Source organism: Falco rusticolus, chromosome 6 (genome assembly GCF_015220075.1).
Source record: "Falco rusticolus isolate bFalRus1 chromosome 6, bFalRus1.pri, whole genome shotgun sequence".
Classification (NCBI taxonomy): Eukaryota; Metazoa; Chordata; class Aves; order Falconiformes; family Falconidae; genus Falco; species Falco rusticolus.
The window spans coordinates 16,248,735-16,275,133 of record NC_051192.1 but is presented as its reverse complement, the minus strand read 5'-3'; the positions used below and the strand labels follow the sequence as shown (position 1 = coordinate 16,275,133).

General features: G+C 53.2%; 1 protein-coding gene across 2 annotated transcripts; it reads left to right on the top strand.

Annotated features, from left to right (window-relative positions):
• The first annotated feature begins 4,594 nt into the window (after window positions 1-4,594).
• On the top strand, window positions 4,595-26,000 carry TRAM2 (translocation associated membrane protein 2). Of its 2 annotated transcripts, XR_005104886.1 has the most exons (12): window positions 4,595-4,834; window positions 13,668-13,731; window positions 16,126-16,235; window positions 16,450-16,566; window positions 18,236-18,294; window positions 18,872-18,956; window positions 19,094-19,164; window positions 19,814-19,918; window positions 20,055-20,213; window positions 21,100-21,269; window positions 21,520-21,710; window positions 25,366-26,000. XR_005104886.1 is itself a non-coding variant. In XM_037391749.1 (11 exons), the coding sequence occupies exons 1-11, from the start codon at window positions 4,715-4,717 to the stop codon at window positions 21,591-21,593; spliced, it is 1,134 nt and encodes a 377-aa protein (XP_037247646.1). In that variant the 5' UTR covers window positions 4,595-4,714; the 3' UTR covers window positions 21,594-25,998. The 2 variants fall into 2 exon arrangements, 1 of the variants encoding a protein (XP_037247646.1); XM_037391749.1 differs by having other exon boundaries at window positions 21,520-25,998.
• Window positions 26,001-26,399: the final 399 nt, after the last annotated feature.

The following is a 26,399-nucleotide window of genomic DNA, read 5'->3' as shown; positions in this document are numbered from 1 at the left end:
ATAATAAATTGCATGGACTACAAAAATCAAATGCCTAGTAAATCAAGTGATGGCTACCTAAATTATGGGCTACCCTCAAACCTGTGCTGGTTATCACAAGGCAAGATTGGAAAGGAAAAGCAAATGCCCTGAGGATTTGCTGTTCTGTCCTGGTCCAGGGCCTTGAGACACAGAAGAATTTACACCATCCTTGATGCATTTGTGAGTGATTTAAGTGATTTTTCACCCAATAAATACAGGGTTGCTGCTGTTAACAGCAGATCACAGGCTTTGTGTTAGCTAAACTTGGGCTTACCAGGGCCTGTCCTGAACAGCCGTGGGTCTGTTTTAGCCATAACTGCAAAAATTGATAAGGGTCATGAAACAGTTGGGAGGGCTATATTCTACAGCCCAATGCTAGCTCTGTGGTGGCTTGGGCTAACTGTAGATGGTAAATGTCTGGCAATAAGCAGCCGTCGTAAAACTATCCCATGGACCAGTCAGAAAAGGAAATACAGCCAAACAGACAATTTTAGGAAAGTGGAGAATACTTTTGGGCACAGGAGTCAGGTGTCCCTGAGGACTTTGATTTCTGAGAGCACATCCATGATGCACAGATGGCCTGGAGGTGCACCATGAGCTGATAACTCTGACCCCGGAGGAGGTTGTTGTGGAACTCCTGGATGGGTCAAGGGGTGGCCAAGAGAGGCTGGTCTCTGGGGAGAGCACCAGAGGGGTCATGATGGCTGGGGTGAGGGTACTCGTGATGGGGGTGTAGGTGCAGGGGCCATGTTCCCATGGCTTTGTTCCCTGATGATGGGAGATGGTCACTGATGAGATGCTGCCATGCTCCCCCTCACCTTCTCCTTGGGAGCAACTTGAAAATGGGTGGAATAATATGGATTAGCTGTCCTTAAAGAGTTTCAGCCTGCATGAGAGCCCTGTTGCAGTCGTTGCACCCAGGGTCCAAGTCTGCATTCTGCATACAATCCCAGCACTGAACTACAGGTCTCCACCTATAAAAATGACATGTTTAGTTCCTGTTTGGAGTAGGAGGACTGTCCAGCTGCAAATCACAGCTCCAGATACCCCTCCCCACCCATCCCACCTCCGTGGAGGGGGAGAAACCCAAGACATCAATGATCTGGTGCACATCCAGGTTTTTCCCAGCGCTGCCAGACCGAAGAGGTCACGCTGGGGAGGTGTTTCTCCCCACGGTTCCTTGTTCCTTAGCCACCAGAGGGAGATGCTGCTCAAGGCCACAAAAGCAGATGCCTTGTTCCAGAGGCTGCGTGCCCATCCCGTGCCCGGGGTTCTTGGAGGAGAGGGATGCGCAGGACTGCTGCTGCTGTGGCATCGCAGATGGGAGCAACATGGGGGGGGGGGGGGGTCTGGGGTACCGGAGGTGGCTGATATGGTGTACAGCGAGTGCCTGGAGGAATGTGATCATGGCTGTGGGGGTCTCCTTCCACCTCCCCAGGTATCACTGGGCTATGAGGAAAGCTTGGAAGCCCCTGCCAGGGTCTCACCAAAGTAGTATTCGGGGCTGAGAAGAGTCATATCCATCCGCAAGTATCCCACCGTGACTTCAGGTCCAAAGGTGCATGTGCAAGGGGAGCTGCCACTGGCCGTGTTGGATGAGGCATGGGAACCTTCTGGTTTGGTAGAACCAGCTCCAGCTACCACCACCACCACGGTGCCAAGTCCTGACAGCTGGCAGAGTGCCCATGGGGCTGTGCACATGTGCCTGTGTGGGCGACATGGTCGCTCCCCATTCTGGTCTGCACGTCAGCCCGCAGGGTGCAGGGGTCCCAGGTCACTGCTCTTCGTGGAGCAACGTGGTCCTGGGATGGTCCAAACCCAGGGCGTGAAGCTGCATGAGAAACTGCAGCTGGGGAGAAGCGTGGCAGAGGGGACACAAACCAACTGCTTGGGGGAACCTGCGGATTTTTCCTTCTAGCGTCCAAAATGCTTGAAGACAGCCAGCTAGACCCTCCGCTCCTTCTTCAGCATTTCCCATGAAGCTCTTTTTGGATGAGATCTGTTACCCTGAACTTGACCTTAGGATCTGCCCAGCCTTTGGGGGTGCTCATCACTGTTTGGGCTTCAGCCACTTGCAGAAGGTCTGGAGGCGAGGTATCTCCATTCCACCACACTCAAGACAGATTGTCGTGTGCTCTTGCCTGCTCTGGAGTAGAAAATTTCTGCTCATTTGCCTCCTATTAACCTTTTTTGTTCATTTTGTTTTGAAGGAAAACCTCTCCAGCACTTTAAAGAGGTGGAGGATCGTGCCCCAGCCCAAGAGAGCTCAGTGCCACTGATGAGAGGAGCTCTCGTGGGCTGTCAAAGGGCAGCCGGGAGCGGAGGGCAGGAATCAATGGTGAATTTTGACAATGCAGGGAGTGACCTGCAGGCTCCCGAAGAGAACTGGCTGTGCGCTCACCAGTGATCTGGAAAAAGGAGCGAACAGGCAGGAACGGAGGCTACGTCCCTAATTAATTAAACACTCCCCAGGCGAGCACCTGGGCTTGGGAACGCAGCTGTCCAGCCTGCAGGCACCGTCCCCTTGGCTCGTTGTTTTTAATGGGTCACCCTCGTCCCTCTTTTGAGGCGAAATAAAATCAAGAGGTTTGGAAAGGTACTGACAGGGCACAAGGGTTGGCAGCAGCCCTGCCCCAGCCCTGCTGGGATCTTGCCTTCCAGCAGCACCATTTTCCAGCCCCCTCCGCAGCCCACTTTCTGAGCGCTGCCCGCAGATGCCAGGTCTTGGGGTCAGTTTTGTTCAATGAAAAACATTCCCTGCAGCTCCAGGATGATGTAACCCCACCACTACCCACCCCCTGAACTAACCCAGGAAAGATTTACCCTGAGAAACATCTTTTCACTTCCAAAAATATTGAAATACAATACTTGGACATTACAGAAAATATAAGTATTTGCCCTGGAGTTACTGTTTGCTTGTTTACTCCGAGCTGAAACTTTGGATATTTTTTTCCTCCCTAATTAAACAGTTTTGGTTTGCTGCAAATCCCTTTTTGGTGTCTTTACTATTCCTGTAAATGGCAGGGCCCAGGCTGCATCTCCCGGCCCATCGCTCTAAGGCTAAACAATAACACGGAGGGGGGTTTGTGGAGGGTAAACACAGCTAATCAGGACTTGCTTAATAGGAACAAGTGCTTAAAGAGAACCCAGGGACGCGCTTCCTGGGCTGGATGGGGCTGGAGGAAAGCGCTTTGTGCTCTCAGCACCAGGTTTGAGACGGCTCAGTCCCCGCAGCAGCGTTTCCTCCCTCCTGCGAATCCCCCCCGATGGCCATGGGATGGGGTCTGCGCCTGCGAGGGATCTGTGGGGATCCAGGGATGCTGGAGGAGCCTGGCTAGATCCTGCAGGCTAAAGGATCTGGCGTCTGGTTTCCTCCAAGGGAGATCTTGAAAACAAAACCCCTGCTGCTGTCTTGCTTTGGCTGAGCAGAGCTGCCAAAGGGACCTGCCTGCTCCCCTGAATCCTTCAGGGTCCCTGGGGGGATCTGGGGGGGCTTCTTTAGGGACTGGCCTCAGTAAATAAGAGCGAACATGCCTCTGCTCGCAAAGCAGCTGGTGGCCGCAGACCCCAGCCCCAGCCGGGATGGGGTTTGGGAAAGGGATGGGGTGGGGTGGGTGCCCCGCACCGCTGGCCTCTCCCTGCGTCATGGCCAGGGGGATCTGGTGTTCAGCGCTGGGGCTGGGGCTTCGGGGGGGGGGGTGCAGAGGTAGGTGGGGGTCAGGGTGTGCATGGGGAGGTGGGTGCTGGGCCACAGGTGGGTGATGGGTGCAGTTGTGGCTGGGCGCGCATGGGGAGGTGAGTGCAGGTGTGGGTGGGCGTCCAGCCGTGCACGGTGGGTGCAGAGGTGGGTGGGCGCCCAGACATGCGCTGTAGGTGGGTGCAGAGGCAAGTGGGCATGCAGACGTGCATGGCAGGTGGGTGTAGGTGTGGGTGGGTTTCCAGATGTGCACAGTAGGTGGGTGCAGATGTGTGTGGGTGTCTGAATGTGCATGGTAGGTGGGTGCAGATGCAGGTGGGTGCCCAGACATGCACAGTATGTGGGTGCAGATGCAGGTGGGTGCCCAGACATGTATAGTATGTGGGTGCAGAGGTGGGAGGGCACCCAGATGTGGACAATAGATGGGTGCAGAGGTGGGTGGGCATGCAGATGTGCATAGTAGGTGGGTGCAGAGGTCTGTGGGTGCCCAGATGTGCACAGTAGGTGGGTGCAGATGCAGGTGGGTGTCCAGACATGCACGGTAGGTGGGTGCAGATGTGGGTGGGCGCCCAGAGGTGCACAGTAGGTGGATGCAGAGGTGGGTGGGCGCCCAGAGGTGCACGGTAGGTGGGTGCAGATGTGGGTGGGCGCCCAGAGGTGCACAGTAGGTGGATGCAGAGGTGGGTGGGCGCCCAGAGGTGCACAGTAGGTGGGTGCAGGTGCGAGCGGGCAGCAGGCACGCAGGGTACGTGGGTGCAGCTGCGGGTGCGTGCCGCGGGGCGCGGTGTGCGCGCCCGGGGTGCCTGCAGGGGCCGGGCGGAGCGGGGCAGCGGGCCGGGCCGGGCGGGGCGGGGCGGGCCCAGGCGGCGGCGCCTGCGCGGGCCGTGGCGGAGCTCCGCGAAGTTGCGCGGGGGCCGGGGAAGTTTCGGCGCTGCGCGGCGGCGGGGCGGTGGGCAGCGGCTCCCGCTCCCGCTCCGCACCCGCGCCGGCGCGGCCATGGCCTTCCGCCGGCGGGCCAAGAGCCACCCGCTCTTCAGCCAGGAGTTCCTCATCCACAACCACGCCGACATCGGCTTCTGCCTGGTGCTCGGCGTCTTCATCGCCCTCATGTTCGAGGTGAGACCCCCCCCTCCCCGCCTCCGGCTTCTTCCGGGGGGAAGACACTGTCGCGGGGGGGTGATCCCCCCCATCCCGCCGGGGTCAGCCCACCCCGGGCCCGCGGCTGTGTGCGTGTCCCCCCCCACCCCTGTGTGCACCCCCGCTGTGGACGGGATGTCCTGGGAGCCCCCCTTTGTTCTGCACGGGGTGCCCCCCCTCCTTCCCCCGGCAACCTCCCCGGGGCTGCTTTGGCTCGGGGGTGTCCAGGGCACCGCATCCCGGCGAGGTGACCCCATCCTGCTTGAGTGATGGCTGTGGGGTGCGGGACCCCTCCGTCTGGGGTGCAGGGTGCCGCCCTATTTATTCCCCATCTCTCTCCTGCCATCAGAGAGATGTGCTTCCCCCCCCCCCCCCCCCCCCCCCCAATTCCCCATGGGCATCCAACCCAGCGGTGTCTTTTGGAGGTGGCACATGCTTCTGCCACCCCCAGCCCTGCCTGGGGTCCCTGGCTGCAGAAGGGGGGAGCACAGGGGGTGGCGAACGCCCTTCTGCAAACGCAGCACCACTGCTGGGGACGGTCCCTGCCCCATGCCACTTCCCAAGCACCGAGGGGTACCTCAGCCGCCCGACCACATGCAAGGAGAAAACAAGCCCTCACTGATATTTCCATCGATTGGAAATGGGAAAAGTATTTTTTTTTCCTTTTTCCTTTTTTGTTTTTTTTTATAATGTTAGCCCTTTTCCAGATGTTTTCTCCACAGCTTGCTGATCCCGCGCCGTGGGACGAAGCACCAGGGGCTCCTGGGCCTCACGCAGATGCGGCAGCTCCCCAGCCTTTCCCCATCCCGGCCGTCCCGCTCCACGCTGGGCCATGAGAAGGCATCCCTGCCTCCTCTGCGGGAAACCTTTGCCCAGTTGGGGTGGCCAGAACCCCCCGGGAAGGCCGTTGCCCCGCCACCGCCCCAGCGCCGTGCGGAGCCATGCTGGGAATGCCACTCTCCCCCTGCTCCGTCTTTCCCTCCCAGCTTGCTTTTTCCTCTCCTCTTTCGGGGAGGAGACAGGGGAGGGCTGGAGGCCACCGCCGTGCAGCTTTGCTCGGCGCTGGGCACCCTATGCAGAGGCACCTCGGGCGGCTGCAAGTTGTGGTCAGCAGCTTGGGCCGGAGCGGACCCCCCTCCCCCCAGCATCCCCCGCACAAACCCTCCCCTTCAGCGCAGTGCCACGTTTCAAAGCAAATCCGGACGGGAAAGGGGTGGCCGGGGGGCCTGGCGGAGGAGGAAAGGCTCCTTCTGTAGCAAATCGCAGGAGGAGGAAATCCATTTCCTTAATACCCTCCCGGTGGCAGCCCCCTTCTTCTCCCCCCCCCCCTTTTTTTTTCTGCAAATGCATTGAATGAGCGAGTCGCTTCCATTGCACAAACCCCTTTCGATGTGCTTGTGTGTATGTATATATATATTTAAGGGTCAGAGGAGTTTCAAAACTAACCCAAGAGAGCCAGCTGTATTCCAAAGCCACATGCAAATGTTGCGAAGTTAGGCTGCAAGTTTCGTAGTCATACTTTAAAACAAAAAAAACCAAAGTCATGGAGGTTGCACCTCTATCAGGGTTTCTCCCCACAGATGTTTTTTTCAGGGTGCTGGTTCCTGTGGTTGTTTGTCAGGACTGCCATCCTGGAGAGGTGGTACCCAGGCTCCTGCTGCAAAAGCTTTTGGTTGGTGTGATGCTCCAAGGGTGGTTTTGAAATGTGATGTGATGAAACCCCTGTGGAGGTGGCATCAGGGAGGGTTTTGTGGTGTTTCTGATTTTTTTTCTAATGTCTTTTAATTAAATCTCCTCCAGTAGCTGGGAGGCAGCAGTTTCCCTGCCAGTGCCGCCACTGTTCCGGCAGACCTTGGGGAGATGGTTGCTCACCGTGCCAGGGCGGCTTTCAGCGCTCCTCCCTCTGCACTGCCCAGCTGCATCCCTGCCCAGCAGCACCATCCTGCATCTTCCCCTTGGCATAGGGTTTGGGACAACTCTTTTGGTCCTTGTGGATTTTTTAGTCTTTATTTATTTATGTATTTATTCCTTCTGCTTTCTCTTCCTCTGGAGGAGAAATTGGGCTCTGCTCTTCCCCAGCCCTCCAAACCATCTGTACCCGTTTACATCACCTCTGCTGTGAGTAGAGCTCGGATATTTCTGCCTTTGGACACCTTTTCAGTGCTTCCTCTGCAATGGTGGGGAGGACATGTCACTGTCCCTTCTCCTCCTCTTTCTCTCTGTCCTGCTTCCCATCCCGCAGCCAGGCTCCCACCTTCCCTGATGCTGGTGGCCACAGCCAGGCTCAGGCTCAGCGGAAAACGCCGAATCCTGATCACAATAGGCCATTTCCTGCAGGGGAGGTTTCTGCGGGGAGGCACAAATGATATTTTTAACCTTTTCCCAGGCAGCCCCCAGGAGTTGAGTGCTTGCTTGCACAGTCACCCTGCTCGTGGAGATGCTCAAGGGCTGTTGCAGGTCTGTTCCCTCCCCAAGCATGATGCGAGGCATGCCTTGAGCATCCTTTTGGGTGTGCAACCTCTTCCATATCCAAATGGATTGATGGCTCCACCAGCCTGGTAATTCCTTGGCAGTGAGGCGTGGGTACCAGTCGTGATGGAGATACCGTTCACATCTTGCTTGATGCTCAGCTTCACTGCCAGCTGCGCCACTAGTGCCATCCCAGCTTCAGGGAGGGGATCTTGGAGCACAGAGAATGGCATGAGGCTGCTCACCGGTGTTACAGGTGTGTTGGGCCTGATTATTTGAGTATTGTGCACGTTTTAGATGATCATAGCATTGCTCAGGGAGGGCAGCCCAGGGCTTGGAGGGGGTGCCCTCAAAGAGAGCTGTCCTGAGTTGGGCACTGCAGGGGTTTCTGCCTTCCCAGCCAGCCCTAGGCATTCAGGGTGTAAAAACACACCCAGTGATCATCTGCGTGGTGCCAGGGAGGGATTTTGCTCTGTGTGTGTGGCTGCTTCATTCACGAGCGAGCTGGAGGCCAAAAAGAAAAGTACCCCTTTTTTTTTTTTTGTCAAAAAGCATTTTAAGTGTGTATAGAAGTGTGAAATGGGTGCTCTCCATCCTTGCGCAGAAATCACTCTGCATATATTTTTCCACCCTGCTTTGCAAAAAAATGAAGCCAAGGCCAGGCTGGGTTTAACCTGCAGCTGCCCAGTGACCTGTGTCCTATCTGGGATGGCTACTGTGCGTGGTACCAGATCGATCGGCCTCGTGTGTAGGTTGAGTTCAGGGGAGACCTCACTGGTTTTGCGGGGGCGGGGGGGGTGTTGTTCTATATCACAGGCAGGGGCTGCTGTGATGGCCTCTGTAAGGTGGGGAAACTGAGGCTCAGTCTTAGTTCTCCTTTATGCCCGGAACTGGCTGCCACAAGCTCACGGACAAAGCTGGGGACAGCTCCCGATGCTTATGCACGGGGTGATGGTAATAGTTATAAAATATTGTAAGACACGCCGTGCCCTTGCTGCGCTTTCCCCCATGCACAGGGCTGCGGCCATGAGTCATGGTGTCCCAAACACCGGGTTGTGACACTGTCAAACGAAGGCGGCTGACGAATGAGCTGCTATTTCCAGGCTTCCTGCTAAATATACTTTCCCCTCCCTGGTCCCTTCTGTAGTACTCTGCAAAAATTAAGGCCTTCTCATCATTAACAAGGGAAAACAAACTGTGTTTCTGCCTCCCTTGGTCTTTGCCAGATGTGGGAGCTGAGGCACGCAGGCGGTTTAAAGGCTGAATAGTTGGGTAAGAGTGGGGAAGAAAAAAAGGGAAAAAAAGTAGAATTTAGGTCTGCTTTTAAAAAGAGAATAAACAGGAGGGAACGTGAGGCAATGATAATCGTGTCGTACCGGGGGACAAGCTTGTTTGAGGGAGCAGGGGGGCTGCGCTGCCCTCGGGGAGGCTTTTTTGTCAAAACAGGCTGTTTACTTTTGAAGGCTTTGGTCCAAAGTTTGGCCTTTAGTTTACATATAGGGCCTGTGTCAATCCATACCGTGGATCAACAAGTTTTTCTTTCAATAAACACTCCAGCTGGCGGAGGGAAAAAAACCACCCTAAGTTGTGAGAAAAGCCTTCAGACAGCATTTTATCTTTAATTAGTTTGAGTTGTTTTTCAAGCCCTGGAAATATTTTCCCGGCTCAGACTTCAGAAACTCCCCCAGCCTCCCCCGCCAGGCGTTTGGAGCCGTTTCCTTCCTTCGAAGCACTTTTAACCCAGGCAGGACCATGGGGGTGGCTGGGTGCCTGGGGGCTCTGGGGTGGGTGAGGACAGCACGGGCTCTGCAGATCACACTGCGCTGAGGCTTTGGGAAAGGGAACCGTGTTTTGTAGTGACCTGGTGCCTCTCTGTGAAGGGTGCTCAAAAATTATCCCTCCTGAAAATCTTAGGGTTTGAGAGTCGCAGAGGGTAGATTTTGGGAGAGGTGCTGAGCTGCCTGGATGCGCGTGCTTAGATGCCTTTATTAAAAGCTACTCGTGTGCCTGCAGAAGTGGGATTGGGAATTTGGTTCGGGCTTTTACAGGGTTTTGTGGCAGGGAAAAAACCTAGATCTAAAAAGGGTGGGGGGAGCTTTGCTGGTTTGTATTAGGCAGCCACACTCCAGGCTAGCGGGGCTGTGAATTTTTTCTGGTCACTGCATTATCAGGGAGTAGATGCATAGTGGTGAATAGTAGATGCATAGTAAATGCATAGTAGTGCTGGGATTGTTTGGCTTTATCCGTCGCTCTGCCATCAAGGGCTGTGAGGTTGATGCGCTGATTTGATTTCTAGCCGTATAGCTCTGTGAGAAAGAGCCAAAGCCCTGTCCTGGCTGCTCTGAGCATCGCAGGAAACTGTGGTCTTGATAGACACATTCAGTCTTGCCTCTTCACTGTCCAGCTGCCCTTTGGTCCTCGGGTTAGTGTCATTAACCACCAGAAACCCACTTGCCGCTGAAGATGCTGTTTGCTTTGCGTGGCTGTAGAGAGCCCCTAGGGTAACTGCTTCCCAAATTTAGCTGGTTCAGGCACATCCCTCATGCCTGGCAGGATGAGGCCAGGATGAGTAGCATCTCCCTCACCCCCTTGGGCAGTGGTGAGTTGCATAGGGGTGCCCTTAATGCAGGACAGGGAGCGAACAAGGAATACACAGCCTTTTCTGTATGTTCCCCACTCAGCTTTTCCCATGCAGACAAATCCCTCTCCCACCCTATAAAAATCCCAACCCAAGTCATGGTGCTCTGTAGGATTTGGACATCTGGCTGCTTTGAGAAATGGCTGAAGAGGGGAAAACCAAAGAAGCAAGTCAAGGAAGTGGCCTCACAGCATCACCAAAAAGAAAAAAAAACCACAAACCACCAACCTGGAGAGGCCCTATTCTGTCTCTGCCTGCTGCAGTTCTGTGGCAGCTCTGGCTCTGCTCACAGGAGCGTGCCTGGCACTTCCTTTCCCATACCAGCATCTTGTTTCAGAGCAAACAGACAGGGAGCGTCTTGTGCTTCTGAATAATCCTCATGTTGCTCTTCCCATTACAAACTTCTGCTTTCTTTGGCTGCCTGCAAAATGTTCAACGTGAGCTCTAAAGCTTTGCCATCCCCAGTGCTCAGTGCTCCTTCCTGAGCCAAGAAAACCTGGTTTCTGCCTGCAGGGGACCTGGAGGTGGCATTGCTGGAAGTCGTGGTTCAAGTGTTCCCCATTTTCCAGGAGGTTTAAGCTGCTCAGTGGTGGTTCTGTCTCTATGTGCTATGCAGGGCTGTATAGCTATGGGCGCACTGTGGGTGCTCCCGGTTGATGTGGTGGAGGGGATGCTGGGGGGGTTATGGCTACAGCGTGGGATTTGGGGGCCTGATGTTCACTTGATGGAGCTTAGCTGTGACCTTGGCCAAGTCATCTATCCCTCCGTGCCCGCTGGTAAGGGGTGTGTTGTGAGCAATGGCAAAAAGATGCAGGTCCCTCCATGGATGTGCAAGGTGTCCTTCACCTTCAAGAGTGGAGGGATGTCACCAGTGTCCTACTTAAGGTGGCTTGTACCATGCATTCCGTGCTCCATCTGCCTTGGCTGCTAGAAACTGCCACTGCCTACCTGAACTGAGATGTCCTTGTGGCAGTGGTGGGGAGGTGGAGTTGAACCAGCCAAGGGTGTGTGGCATGACTGGGATGCTGGTGGCCTGGCAGGTGGTGAGTTTCAGAGGACAGAGCTGAGCTGGACCATAAGTACACTGTTCTGGGTTCCCTGTGCAGTCGCACAAATGCCCACAAAATGAGATACAGTCTTTTGAGCCCTTGGAAAGCCCAAGGACACTTTGGAAATGCTGCCTTGGCTGTTAAAGTCCTGCTGGTGCCCACGGAGAAAAGGTGCGAGGGCGAAGGATGGAACCCTGCACACGTTCAGACATATCCATGGTCAGTGTGAACACTTTAAAGCTGGTTGTGGAAGAAAGGAACACCTTTGACGCCTGGGAGGAGACCTTCCCTCCATGTAAGGGCTGTGAGATGTCCAGACGTGGATGGGGAGGTTGGATGCTCCGAGGTTCGGATTTGGCCCCCGAAGCTGCTGCTGTGGCCCTTGGGGAGTGGCTGCAGGTGTGTGCCGGGGCTTCCCCATCCACCAAATGGAGAAGAGAGACAGTTTGTCTTTGGAAATCTGTCTCTCAGGAGCTTGCCTACATCCAGGAGGTTACATTTATCTTAGGCTGTAAAACATGTCTCACAGGCTTTAGAAAATAACCTGCTACCTCTCTGTAATGAAAGGTGAAGGGGTGCAGAGGTGGCCCACGAAGCTGCTGGTGGTCCTCTGGCCCACAGGAAGCAAAGGCAGGTGTGGAGGTGGGACAGAGCATTGCTTGATCCTTGAGTGGATGGAGGAAACCTTCCTACCAGGCCCTCTAGAAAAGAAGACTAGGAGAGTCCTTGCAAACCATGTTGGGCCTGAGCACTGTGCAGCACTGCTCCCGCCCCCCGAGATGTTCCAGGCTCATTTTCTTGGACCCACAAGTCTGGCTTAGGGCCCCTTTAGCAGGTTAGGAGGCTTCATCTGGAAATGATGTCTTGTTTCCAGCTGTTTAAATGTCTGGGTGTCAGCCAGATACTCGGATAGTTGTAAAATGTTCAGTGCCCGCTGCTGTTGGCACATCTGTGACACGGCCATCCATTCCTGCAGCATCACGGGCATCGCTGGCTTTGTGCATTTGTTTCATGCCCCGCACCAGCTTGTAATGAGGTTTGGATGTAGAGTCCAGGTCATGGTTGTGCTGTACTGCTTTGGGATGAAGCAACTTTGTTTTCCTAGCCAGCAAGGTTTGCAAGAGCCAGAAGTGTCTCCTTAAGCCAGCTTGAGGCCAGGTGATGCGCTGTTTCCATTACCACCCCAAACTCTGCCCGTGGTCTCCATCTCCCTTGGCAGAGTGCTTCTTTCATCTAGTCCTCCATAAGCAGAGCATTACATGTGGGATTTCTTTTTTTAAGTGGGGAAAAAAATAAGAATCCCCAAACATCACGAAAACATGCCATAGAGTTTGCTATCCCCCAGCCAGCGCTGCAGAAGGATGGGCAGTGCTGCCTGTGCCAGCAGCAGGGAGCCGCCAGCCAGTTGCTCAATGCTCGTGGGGGCCGGATGGGAACACTTGGCAAAGCCCCACATTCCCCCCCTGCAGCTACATCCCACAAGATGTGAAGCAATATTTCCAGCAGGATTTTTAATAGCCTACAGCTCTGAAACAGTTGCAGCTACGTCTGTGTGAAATGCAGCTCAGCTCAGCATCTTCATTGGTGGGCACAGGATTTTTTGGGGGCTGGTTGTATAAGGCTGGGTGCTTGTGAAGCATTGGAAGGGTGGCTTGAGGAGCCATCAGAAAGGTAAAACCCTCTGGTGACCTGCTGGCAGTGTGGGGTTGGACGGGATGAAGACCTGTGTGGTGTTGGATGTCCGTGCACTGGATTTTGCTGTGGCCCCGGCTTGAGGGTGCATCAGTCTCGGAGATGCTGCTTTGGGGCATCCTGCAGATGTGCTGGGATGGGATGCTCTGCCCCATCCCCACAAAGCCTCCTGCTTCACTGCTGGGGAGAGTCATTCCTTTGAATTAAAAGCAATGAATGGAAGAGTGGTCAGCACAGCCCTGGTTTGCAGGGGGCCTGATGTCTCATCCCAGGCTTTTTTTCCCCTTTTTGGGCCAGCCTGTGATGCTGGACATTCAGCTGGGATCTTGTGCATGGTCCGTGCAAAGTTTAGCTCTTTTGCCAAAGCTGCTTCCCCCCCACCCCCCATGGGACCTTCGTGAGCACCTGCACGGTCTCCAAGGGGTCCAGCCTCACTGGTCCCATGGCTGCTGTTATTAGAGGACTCTCCACAAACATGCATGGGCTAAATCCATGTGCACTATGGGGCTTTGCAGCTCCTGAGCTTGCTTGGGTGCTGGGTGCTGCCCTCCCTACCCAGGCCAGGCTCCCAGAGTGGATGGGAATGAGGGATGGTTTTAATTAACACAAATGGCCTGCTGGGTCTGGTTCCCCATGTCTCCCAAGCACCAGGTCGCTGCTACAGGTCTGTGCTACTGGAGGGATGTTCATCCTTGAGGGGAAGCAGGGAGCTTCCCCTGTCAGGATGGCTGGTGGCTTTTATGGGTGCATTGCTTTTCCAGGTTTCTTCCTCTTTTATAATTACATTTCTCCTTCCCATATCCCAAGTCACTGTTGGCAAACCTCTTCCCTAGTGAAGCTGAAGCCTGCGCATCTCCCTGGATGATTTTCCTCCCAGCAGAATAGGGAAAGGGACTAGAAGGTGGCAGAGGAATGGATTCAACAACTAATTTGCTTTTTGTTCCTCTCTGTGTGTCTTTGACAGGTTACAGCCAAGACTGCCTTCCTGTTTATCTTACCTCAGTATAATGTTAGCGTGCCTACAGCAGGTAAGAGATGCTTCTGCTGTGGATACCCTAAGGGGAGGGTCAAGTCGTGGTCTGCCCCTAACCCTCACTGTTGGCTGGCCTGAGCTCACCCTCTGCTGATGCACACCGCTCGGGCCCTTGTCTGCTAGTAAAGGAAATCTAAAATATAAGATATGTGGAGGAAAAGCAAAGTTTGAGTGGCTCAGAGCACACTGTGTCTGCCAGCCCTCATACTGCCAGGATTGGGATGAAATGCATTCCAGGGGGTTTTAGGACTTCTTCTCTACCGTGTTTCTGCCATAGTCAGGCTGCTCTGCGCTCTGCAGAGTGAGAATTCTCCTCCAGGCCTGGTCAGGCAAGATCAGATTGCCTTATTGCATGCCCAGCGTAGCTCTGTGCCCTGCCAAGTAGCAGGAGGCGTTTAGCTCTTTGCTAAGCAGCAGGGGCTGTGCAGATAATTGCTGTCTTTATTTACTGGGGACGGTGCAAGGTGAGGGTGTGGAGATGCCCGCGGTGCACAGCATGCCTGCTCCGAGCAGCTGATGGTCCTGATGCACATGGAGAGTAATTCAAGGAGGGTCCGAGCTGGCGCAGGTCCGGGTCTGATGGACCAGAGGATGTGTCCCAGGTCCCAACCAGAAGGCAGCTGGAGGCTCAGCCCCTGTTTGTATTTTGGCTGCTAGCAGCTACCTTCCTAGCTGAGAGCCCTTCTGGGGCTGGCAGCAATCTGGGCACTGGTGTGGGGGCAGCAGGGGGTGGTTTGGGTAAAGCCCTGGGCTCAGGATGAGCCAAATGCCCCAGGCACAGAGCCTGGCTTGGTGGCAGAAAACTGCAGTTAATTAGAAGTGTTTGAGTAATCCTCCAAGGGAGGAGCAGGATTGTTAAGATTAGTGAAACTATGATGAGGCAGACACGCGGAAGATAAAATGTCTGCCCCTTAAAGTCTTTGAACGTTATGGTTGAAGAAATCACCCAGCTTCTAGATTAGATTGTGGTCTGTGCTCCCCTATGGCACAGTCCAGACAATTTCTGCTGCCACTGTGTTAAGGGATTTATTCTTTCCTGATGCCAGAAATCTCAGGGGGCTGCATAATCATGTCACCAAGACCAGGTACTGGGATATCAGTATAGGGCATGAGCAAGCTGAAGCCGTGAGGAGAGAGACCTTGATATAGCAAGCCTGCTCGGAGGAGGGGTTATTGCTCACCTGAATTTTTCCAAGGCTGTTTCACACCCCTCACAAGAAGGATGCTGTTGCCTGTGAGCTGGCAGATCTTGCTTTTGTCTCCCATGCCCAACGCACACACAGCTCCTGCTAGAGCAGCTTCTGAAATACCCTAGGGAGAGGAGGCAGAGCAGTTGCACATGTGCATAATATTATTCTCTTTAGACTTGCACTTCTATCTTTTATCTTGCACTGGGGTTGAGCTCTGTGATACAGGCAGTGTTTTACCTCTGGGTTTGCACAGCACTCTGCTGGGAACTCTTTAAGGGCAGAGTGTTTTCACATCCTTACGTCAGGTGTTTTCATATATCCTATTCAAATCTTATTCATGCACCTCATATCTTAGAAATCTGAACTGAACCTTTGTGTGAGGGTAAACAGGGATGGTGACAGACAAGTCGCCTCCCAGCATTGATATTAGGAGAGGATGGATAGGATCAGGGTAAGGGAGAGCAGCAGCTGAGGGTGGGCTGAGCTTTGCATCACGATGCTTTCTGCAGCGTCCTACAACAGCAGCTTTCCCAATTCTGCTTCTTACCCATAAGCTGCAGGGCTGCAAATAGCTGCCTAAATGCAATCGTCTGGGATATTTTGGGTGCTCCTGTTGCTCCAGAAGAGCAGGGCCTGCCATGGGTCCTATTTCTCATCAGTGCCACTGTCTAGATCTCTTAATAGCGCAAGGCATCTACATTTAGGCAGCTGAATCCTGCTGCAGCGGCTTTCAGGCGTGAGTGGGAGAGACTGGGTGTTGGATGATAACTGGGGGGGTGGAAATCCCATCCCAAGCCCTCATGCTCCCAGTGGGCTATCCCTGATCCCATCACCTGCTTCAGCACTGCCTCCATGTCTTCATCCCTCCAGGCTGATAAGCTCCCATCTCTGCAGCTGGGCTATCCCCAGCCCCTCACCTCTGGCTGGGAAGGCTTGAGGTGTCCCGAGTGTCTCCTCCCTTGAGGTGTGTAACTATTAGAGGGGAAACCATCCACCCTCTGCCAATTAACTAACCCTGGCTAGAGCCCTTTCTTCCCGCCCTGTGGCAACTGGCACAGTTGTGACTTCTCTCTGCCTCCACCTCCCCAAGCTGTGTGTTGGGAATAGCCCACACACGCACACACACACTAACCCTTAAACCCTTACCTGGAAATCATTTGGGTCACAAGGATTTGACCCACCGTTTGGTCTCTTTGCAGATGGGGAGCTGATCCAGTATCACTATGGGCTGAAGGATTTCGTCACCATCCTCTTCTACATCTTCATTGCCATCATCCTGCATGCGGTGGTGCAGGAGTATGCCCTGGATGTGAGTGCCATTTGGTGTCTCAAGTCACCAAGATATCTCAGCTACCATGGTGGCACATGATCCTGCTGCAGTTAAATGCTGTTCTGGGGGTGGTCTGGGGGTTGAGGTGGTGTTCTGGGGGCTGCTTGAGATGGGGGGGAGGAAGAGGAGGGAGGGTTGTTGACCCAGTGGCTCATGTTTTCTTTTCCGTTTCTCTCCCTCTGCTACTTCCCAGAAAATCAACAGGCGTCTCCATCTCTCCAAGGTCAAACACAGCAAGTTCAATGAATCGGGACAACTGGTTGCCTTCCACCTCACCTCTGTGATGTGGTGCTTGTACGTTGTGGTGACGGTAAGGCACAAGGCTGGCTGGACCTTGGGTTCCCTGGGTGGGATCGGTGGTTTCTGGAGTGCAAAACCCCAGTGGCAGCAGAGTCCCCAGCTAGTCCCTGGGCCAAGATGAGCACATTTCGGCAAGTTTAGTTTTCAAGTGTGATGGGTCTTCGCAGCCACTGAGTGAGGGCAGCCTGGGGGCATCCTTCTGCTTTATGCAAGGCACAAGCAAATGGGCTGTGAAATATTTTGGGAGCTGGACCCCAGAAATCCTGCCTGGCCCCATCACCTCCATCCTCTGCTCCGGAACCTGCCGTCTTTCTCAGCCTCTTATTTTCCTTCTTATTTATGTCCAGTGCCTTGGGGTTTTTGGATGTCCTTTGCAGGGTTGTGGGGCTACTGGGCAGATGTTTGTGATCCCTTGCTTTGTGGTCCCTCTCTTGGCAAGCTGGTAGTGATGGGATTGCTGAGAGCAGGGAAACCACGCTATGCCTTGCATTGTATTGGGGATGTTTCAACCCAAAGCAACTGGGTGAAAAAATGCAGAGTGAAAACATTTCATTTTGTGGTGTAAGGGGGAGGGAAGAACAGGCATCATTGGAGAGATCTGACTATTTTGGCAGTGTGAAGTGATTATGATGCTTTGATATTGGTGGCCACTGGGGACTAGCTGTGGTCGCCAGCAGCACTGGGGATGGATGCTCAGGGGTAGGTCCCCTCCCCCCACTCAGAAGGTCCTGCCAGCCCCCCTTAGAGGACTACTACCCCCTTCCAGGCCAGCATTTCTGGGGATCAGCTGGCACTACTGCCCCATAGGGCTGTGGGGAGGGAAGCTTTGGCAAAACAGTTGATGCCGCTGTTTGTCGGCTGCCCTTGCCCAGTGCCAGACCCATCCCTCGCCACGTGCAAAGCATCAGCCTCCTCTGCAAACCTCCATTCCATGACATGCTCCCCAGATGCCCCATGTGTGCAGAGGTGGTCACCATTTGCAGCACTTGCACTTCCCCTGGCTTCCCTCAACTGAATAAAAGGGCTTAGAGCAGATAGGGCATGGACAATGATAACAGGTAGGTGCTGGGCTGGATGAATTTCCCATGCTAGCATCTCTTGTGGCAGGAGCTGTGCAAGCATGGAACAAAAAGGGAGCCTCATCCCATAATCTGTCCTGCAAGCATAAGTCAAGAGGCTATAGGTGAACGCAGGCAGGTGGAAAATTAAACTATACAATGCATATTGAATTAATTTTTTTTAGGTGTTTTCTTTTCCCCTTTCTTTTCAGAAGTACTTCTTTTTGTTTAAGTGATACTTGGGTTGGAAATGCTGGTGGGGAAGAAGGTCCCCAGACCAGGCCCACAGTTGTTTGGCACCATGCTACAGGCATGTCGCCCCCACGGCTCCAGAGCATCCCTCTTGCATTGCCCAAACTCCATAACATCCTATCCTGAACTTGGGACTCTGTGCAATGGAGCAAGAAGCCTTCAACCCCCAGACACAGGGGCCTAATGAAACTTGAGTGGGGTGCTAGACACCTATGAACATGGCTTTCACAGGGGACAAGGTTTTTACTACAAGCTGAAAGGACTCTGGTGTCATCCCCAGTTCCTAGTTCTGCTGAAGCAGTAGCCCACCTCATCGTAACCATGAGCTGCCTTCTTTTGCTGAAGGCTTGCATCTTTTCTCTTTTTCAGGAAGGATACATATCTAACCCCCGGAGTTTGTGGGAAAACTACCCGCATGTTTATCTTCCGTAAGCACTGACAAGGGCATTTTGTTCTTGGACTGACCACTTCCTTCCTCTATATGGTTTTCCCTGTGGCTGGGAGCAAGGCACTGACAGCGCAGCGCCCTGTGTACACACCCTGCTGCAAGGATGCTGCAGTGAGATCCCGGGGGATGGGGGATATCTTGTTTGTGGCCCTGGGGAGGGGGTTGCCGGAGGGTTTCCTCCATGAGGAAGGTCCTCTGGGCTTGGTTACTCATTGTGGCTGCTCCCTGCTTGCATCACCTTGGGCAAGTCGCTTCACTGTTCATTTTTCATGGTAGAAATGAAGTGGGAGATAGTCCTCCCTTCTTGGGTTTTTGCAAGAGCGAGGCTAGCTGAGAGCATGGAGACCACAGCACGAGTGTCTGGATAAACTCTGGGCATGACTAACTCAGCTCAACATATAATTTCAGCCCAGAAATGATGCCTCCTAAATCCCGTGGCTTCAAAGCGGTGGAGGGATTCCCCAATGCTTTGTGGCCAGACTCCTTCCCTGGTGCCCAGGTCCTTGGGGTCCTGTCGTGCCCCAGGATGGCTCACGTGGCTTGTCCCTGCATTTCAGGTTCCAGGTGAAGTATTTCTACCTGTGCCAGCTAGCGTACTGGTTGCATGCACTGCCAGAACTCTACTTCCAAAAAGTTCGCAAGGTGAGATCCAGACGGGTATTCCCACGCACGCTGGGGATGCTTGAGGTGGTTTGCTCACTGACATTGGGGAAAGTGAGCTTTGGGAGAGTGCAGGTGAAGAGGGACAACAGGTTAACGTGGCTTTCTGCCCCTGCCAGGAGGAGATCCCCCGCCAGCTGCGGTGCATCGCTCTCTACCTGGTGCACATCGCCGGCGCATACCTCCTCAAGTGAGTTGGCTGCCTCAGCATCCCATCCCACACTGTGCATGGTGCTGAGCAGGTTCTTTTGCAGTGCTAGTCACCTGGGAAGCCTCAGCAGGGCGGGGAGCTTAAAAGGGAGTAAAGGCGAGTGTTTGAAAAGCAGATTGTGTTGAAGCTCACCTCCCGACTGTGGGCCGTTAGTCAGACCGCTTTCACAGACGCACAGAGCTGGTTTTGAAGTTCAGTGATGTTACAGGAGTGCACAGGCAGTCTCTGTTCACAGGGCATTGCAAAGCAAATGTTAACCAAGGACCCAAAATGCAGACTGAGAGGTGCATTCCCCCTGAGTGTGGGAAGCACACTGGGGTGCTCTCTCAGCACGGCATGCCAGGCAAGCTCTTATTCTTCCTCTGAGTGTGTGCACAGAAGAGCATTGCCAGTGGTTAGGGGTTTGTGTTGGATCCATCCCAGCTGTGCTACTGGTTCAGTCTGCTTTGATGTTTTGGGGGCAGGGATTCCCCCCATGTCAGTCCTGCCCCCACTGTTGCAGAAAGGTCCTGCTTTGGGCTGGTGCTGCAGCTTGGGGTTGGCAGTGGAGATGCTGTCGCTGGATATGAAGAACTGAGTTTGACCAGCCCAGTGATGCTTTATTTTTTTTCTTTCTCCTCCCTACTAGCTTAACCCGCTTGGGGCTGATCCTCTTGCTGTTGCAGTACTTAGCCGAATTCTTCTTCCACATGGCCCGGCTGGTCTATTTCACGGATGAGAACAACGAGAAGCTGTAAGCAGGCGAGCTGGCTGTGGCTTCCATCCTCCGGTGTCCAAGAGAGCCATCAGCGTGACCTGGGGCTTGCTCTCACTTTCCAGCTCAGCGCTGGAGGCTGTTCCTGCTGACACCTGTGCTTGCCCTCCTGCAGGTTTAATGTCTGGGCTGTCGTGTTCGTGGTCACCAGGCTCTTCACCCTCACCTTGTACATCCTGGTCATTGGCTTTGGGCTGCCACGAGTGGAGAACCAGGCCCTGGACCCCGAGAGAGGGAACTTCTTCAGCTTTCTTTTCAACAATATCCTCTTCAGGTAGCAATGTCACCTAATACATCTTTCTTGGTTGTGTTATCCCAAGGTGGGTTTTGCCAAGTTTGGAAATGCTGGTGGGGATCTGATCTAGGTTCCCTTTAGAGAAAGTCCTGACAAGCTGGGAGGGTGTGGAGGGAGCAGAGCAGGGTTAAAGGCTACAGAGCCACAATGGAGGGGAAAAGCCAGCAGGTAAGTTGTTCACTGGGTGAAGTTATAAAGCACGAGTCTACCTTAAAGAAATGCTTGCAGGTTTTCCCTTCTGCACCTGTAACTGCGTTTACACAGATGTGGTCACTGAAAAGGTGTTTTCCCGTTCTGCTAGGACATGTTTTGCTGCCTGTTGACATGGGAAGCGGAGGATGGGATAGGTTCCTCATGTCTTGCAGTCTCTCTGTCAAGACTGGGAGCCTTTCTCACCCATACAGCAGCTGTAGGTTCAGTTCAGAAGTTCCTAGGACAGGTGCCTGGTCATTCCCAAACTTTTTGAAACCACGGACTGCTGGCACACCTGAAGATTTGGAGGATTTTTTAGCTGCCTTCCAAGCACATCCACCTTTTAGATGTATGGAGCAGCTGGGGACATCTTGCCCTGTGCAGTGGTTTGGGCAGTGCTGTTTGGGATGATCCTATTAATCCGTTTGTGCCCTAAAGCCTTGAGTCAGCAATGCCGGGAGCACATGAGAGCTTTATGGTGGGGAGGGAAAGGGAAGGGGCTGCCCTGACCTCAGGGGGTGGCTGAAAGTAGAGACGGAGGGACGGTGCCTGCCTCGGGTGCTCAGTGCAGCCACCCAGTGGCACCTCAGCTGGAGCCCTGGTGTGGGTGGAAGGCTGGGCTTGTGGTGGCCTCGCTCCTCTTCTCAGCCTGCCTCTTCTCCACCCCTACCAGAATGAGTGTGCTGCTGTTGGTGTGCCTCTTCCAGGCCTCAGTGATGTGGCGCTTCATCCACTTCCAGCTGCGGCGCTGGAGGGAGTACTGGAACGAGCAGAGCAGTCGGAAGCGAGCCGCTGCCGCCGCCAGCAGCAAGCAGCAAGCCAAGCCACTCAAGAGGGACTCGGGTGAGTGCTGGGACTGGTGTGTCATGGGGTAGCACCGTGGGAGGCATCAGTGCTGTGGTTCAGCATCCCCTCAGCAGGCTGCTGCCTGTGCAGGCAGTGCTGTGGCAGCGCCTCCTGCTCAGTGCTGAGCCCAGCGGGTCCCCAGCAGGGTCATGCCATGGTGGGGGCCTTCCCCTGCCTGTGGGCCAGCCCCAGGAGAATGAAGGGTTTGACCTGTGCAAGGGACAAAGTTTTCTCCCTCCATCCCCAGGTTACCATGAAAATGGAGTGGTGAAAGCAGAGAACGGCACCTCGCCACGAACCAAGAAGCTGAAATCGCCGTAGAAGCAAAAGTTTGTCTCCTGGGTAGGAGGGCGAGATACCGGGACTAAGAAGTGACCCCTCCTCCTGATCCTTGCGAGTGTCATCTTGAATGGCTTGGAAACCAGTCATCTTCCCAAGGTGTCTCTCGCTCTCCTCCTTTCCTTTCTTGCTCTCTTGAACCATTTGCAATAAAACCAAAAAAGGTCCCTTTCCCCTGCCCCCTTCCCCTCGTAGGAACCTTTTCCAACCCTCCTGGTTTTGCCTTCCTCTGTTTCATCGTAAATCAGCGTGCAATTTTTGTTTTCTTTTCTATTTTAGTGTTTGGTTATTTTGGATTATTGTTACAAGTGCATTGTAGGTGGTTCCAAACAATCCTTTTTTTCTTCTGTAGCATGTTCCTCCCCTTTCTCAGTGGTGCTTCCCTGAGCCCCTGGGACAGGGCCATGGCAGCTTGAAGGCACCACATGTCTCTTAGGGGAACAGGCTCCTGGGGGATTGTGCTGGGGCTCTGTGACCCTGAGGCTCAGGGGTGCTTTTGGGCAAGGGTTGCCACTCCTGGGGCATGTCTGGCCAGTGCTTGCCAAGTGCCTTAGGATGGTGCTGCTGCAAATAGCAACCAGGGTCTGCGGGAGGAACCTTAGCTGTGTCTTGTCTCATGGTGGACCTCTCGTTAAGTGGGGTTTTTCTGACCCCTGGATTTGAGCTAATTCTAGCTCAAATTCACCTCCTAGCCTTTGCTTGCCCAAGCTCTTCTGGTACAGCTGGGTCTCTTACCCTCTTTGCTGCAGGGGGTGAGCTGCCCCGTAGTTATTCTGGACTTCCCAGCCCCAGGAGCTGGGCTCAGGGCTCTGCAGCTTGCAGTGCCTTGTCGTGGGGCAGCAGCATCCTCAGGTCCATATGAAACCTTGAGTCCTGCCCCACTCTGAGTGGTGGCCTGGCTTGTGGCAGCCCAGGCCCTTTGCCAGTTGGTGTGTGCCTCATGGACCTGGTGTTCTCATGGCTCATGACCATGTCCAGGTGACAGACTAGCTGCTGCAAAGGGTTTTTGCATCAATGGGACTGTGGCCCTCATGCTGTCACCTTAGCCTTCCTCATCCCTACCGTACCAGTCTGGCAATGCCATCGGCAGCCACCAGCTTCACTCTTCGTTTCCAAAGGATACAGAGCTTGTATCCGCCGAAGGTGCTATCAAATGCAGGGTTTCTTCCAAAAAACGTAGCCCCTTCATCCCTTCTGAGCTGTGAATGAGATAACAGGGAAGGGAAAGGAAGCCGGGGCTGCAAGGAGCAGCTTGCATATTAGGAAAAGCTTAACTTGTGACGCATAGCTGTTAGCAGATGGAGTTGTCTCAAATCTACCTCAGAGGCCATCTGTTGGTTCAGACCACTCTCCCCTCTTGCTCCTGCCTGCTGCCACCTATATCTGCTGGCAGGAGATTTCATGGGAACCCCAGATCCCACCAGCTCAGTCCCTTGCTGCTTTGCTGGGGAGCAGCATCTCCTACCTGGGGTTTCATGGGTCAGTGCCATCTCACTGAGCTTCTTCGGGGTGCCATGCACTGCTCTAGGTTTGGCTGGCTTGCAGTGGATGGGCATCTCACCCCACAGCTCTCCTCTGGGGCAATTTCAGTAGCCAGGCTTTGCTGTTGGTGCCTCTTGTGCAGCAAAGCTGGCTGTAGCTTTAGTTCTGCTTCGCCACAGCAGGAACAAGCGAGCAGTGTGCTCCCCCAGCTGGGTGAGAAGAAGGGGGCACAGATTTGGGGGGAGCGTGGGGTGCTCTTCAATATGCAATCCAGGATTGAGGTCCACCTTCCTTGCGGGTGAGGGAGGCACGTTGTCCTTAGCGTGCCATTTGCTCAGCCCTTGGAGCAGCTGAACTCTGGCTCTTTCTGAGTGCAATCCTAGCTTGAGGCTGGCACAGTTGTCCCTTGCATCATTCATGTTTTGAGGAATGGGTGACAGTTGATTTTCTGCCCCTCTTTGAGTTGAGTGAGGTGTTTTATCCTCTTTCTGTAGATGCCTGTTGTCCTTTCCTCCCCCTCTTGTTGAGCTAACACTGGGCACCGGAGGGAGAAAATGTGCAGGGACACGAGGACAGTTGGTTATCCCCACAATCTCTTGAGTGTCAACTGAGAGATATTGGCAGGAGAGGGATTCCCCCTTTTTCAGGGGAACTGAGGAAGGAGACTTTGGAGCAAACCCCATGACGGTATCTTGCAATTGCTCTTCATAGCCCTTGCTGGGTAGATAATGCACGTTTTGGCTCAGAGGCAGCCACAGTACCTGTGGTGCAATGTGATCAGAGGGGGAAAAGAGCTTTACATTAGGGAGTATGTGGAAAAGGTCTAGCGTGAGAGGTTTTGTCTTTCTACTGCCTCTTCCCATCCCCAGGCATCCACTGTCGCGTGCCCTCTGATAATAACCGCTGGCCAGCATCTCTCCAGAGCCTCAGCCGGTCCTTCCTGCAAAGCCGGTGCCTCACAGCAGCTTTGACTCTGTTAACAGGTGACACAAAACGGTCCCCCAAAAAACAGGCTGCTGAATGATTCCTCCTCCTGCCTGCTTTGCTTCAGGAGCTTTTCCACTCACAAAATCCTGCATCTCCATACAGTAGCTAGTTATGCTTTGTATCCCAAGTGCCTTATGTTGCCATGTAGTCTCTTGTATGCTTGATCTGTGTACTATATCAGTAGCTGAATGCCCTCCCTCTTTACAATGTATGTACAACATATGCTACAACTATGTGTTTTTTGGTTTCTTTTTGATAGAGCTACCAGTAAAAGGGACAGTTTGTTTTGGAAGCCTTTCCACGTGTTCTTTTTTTTAAAAAAAAACTTATAGATAATGGGGCTTTTTTTGCCCTCCTCTGTATTTAGTCCTCAGAAATCCCCATCCTTCTCTTGTTCCACCCAAATGTGGCAGGTTTAGGTATTTTTTTGAGCTGAGCCTTTGTTGTAAGGCAATATGTGCTGTCACCCCAGAGGTTTGCAATCCACCCTCCACTGGCGAGGCTGCCATGGGCTACTTCTATCTCTGTCCAGTGTGAACACCATCCCCTTGGCTGCAAGCCCGCAGTAACTGCTTCTACATCCATGTCATTTCTCAGCAGACCAAGCCCTCTCGTTAGCCCAAAGAGCTTTTTCTTTCCCAGAGTATTTTCATTGCAAGCCCTTAGTGGTCAAACTTTCCTTGACCGCTCTGCGTACAAAGATGCCACAAGCTCACTTTCTTTGAGTGGATGCTTTTCTCGTGCCCCATCTTGTCAAGCCCTGTGTCTTCTGCAAAAAAATTCCAACCCCAAACAGGAGCTCTTGTCCACCACAGTGCAGAAAGCGTTAGAGACTATGCAAAACTACAAGTCCTTATGATGCTATTGCTTGCACCCTTCCTCTGGGCTTGAGGCTGCTTTTGTAGTCTGTGTCCATTATTCAACCTAAGAAGGTCGGGGGTTGAGGAATCTCTTGATTTTTTGGTGTGAAGCCTGATGTTTTCCTGCCCTAGCCTAGAAGAGCTATGGAATACCAGGAGTAGTTCTCTCTTTTTGTCTTAGATAGTTGGGGAATGAGCTTGGGAAGAGAAAAGGGGCATAGGAAGAACAGATGTAGCATTTCACATATAATTTTTGAGTGACTTATGTTATGGGGCATTACAGTTGTGTTGGCTTTTTTGTTTGTTTGTTTAGGATTCTTTCTTCTTACTCATCATGTTTGGGTTAGTAGTAAAGAAAACAAGTTCCAGTTCCCCTGTAGGTCCCCTTACCCTTAACTCACCATTTAAAAATGTATTTTTGGTAGGCTTCCTGGTTGGAGGGAAGAACGACTACCCTAGGATGCCTCCCCCTTGCCTCCAAGTGACTCTTGAAGCCTGCAGCTGCCCTGCCTTTGCTGCAGTGCCTGGGGGTGTACAGCAGCCTCAGTCTCTTGCCTTAGATGAAGTCTTGGTAGCCGGACCCCGACTTGTGTCAACAGTAGATGGAGGTTGTGGGGTCTGATTTACAGCCTTCCCGTAAACCTCGTGCGCGTGTAATAGACTGTTTGATGGGTAGGTTTTATACTCAGTGAAGTATGTTACTTCGCCTCAGGGCTGGGGCAGGGGTGGTGTTGCCCACAGCAGGGAAGAACGGCTGTTGTAAAAGCCAGGCAGAGGCACGGCGTTTTTCTTTGAATATGTTGAACTCGATGGACCAGACTTCAGCAAAGGAACTTGAGGAAAAATTCTGTTCTTCCATATTTATGCTTTAGTGCAAATTTCCTAATTTTGGAGGGGGTGGGGGGAAGTAAGAGTCTCTGATATTTTATCCTGTTTGTTTCATTCTCCCTGTCACTTAAAGTTTTTTGTATGGATTTTGTTTGTTGCTGTTTGTTGTTAAATGACTTTTGTGCTACACTCAACAAAAGTATTTTTCTGAAATAAATAAATAAAAAGCATAGATTCTTCCATTGCTGCTGTCGGCTGATGCTTTTAGCACTCTGCAAAGCTGTATGCATTGCAAAGCAGGCTGTGATGGGTTGTAATTTCTCTTCTGCTGTACCGGACTAGTCTGTTCCCTTCGGCGCAGCATCTTGTGTCCTCGTATTCTCCACAGCTGGGTTTCATCTTCTTGCATTTCCCATGTTTTCAGCACAGGCAGCTGCTTCTGAGTTAGTTATCTGTGGCTGCCTTCATCACTGGGAGTGGAGGATAAGGGCATTTGTAGGGTATGATTTATCTGATGTGGTTTAGGTGCATACTTTATGGTGAGCTAAATTGTATACTTTCGGCAGCTGGCCCTGGGCATACTACATGATTTGGCTGAGTATTAAGTTAGGTTTGCAGCACGAGCAGAAAA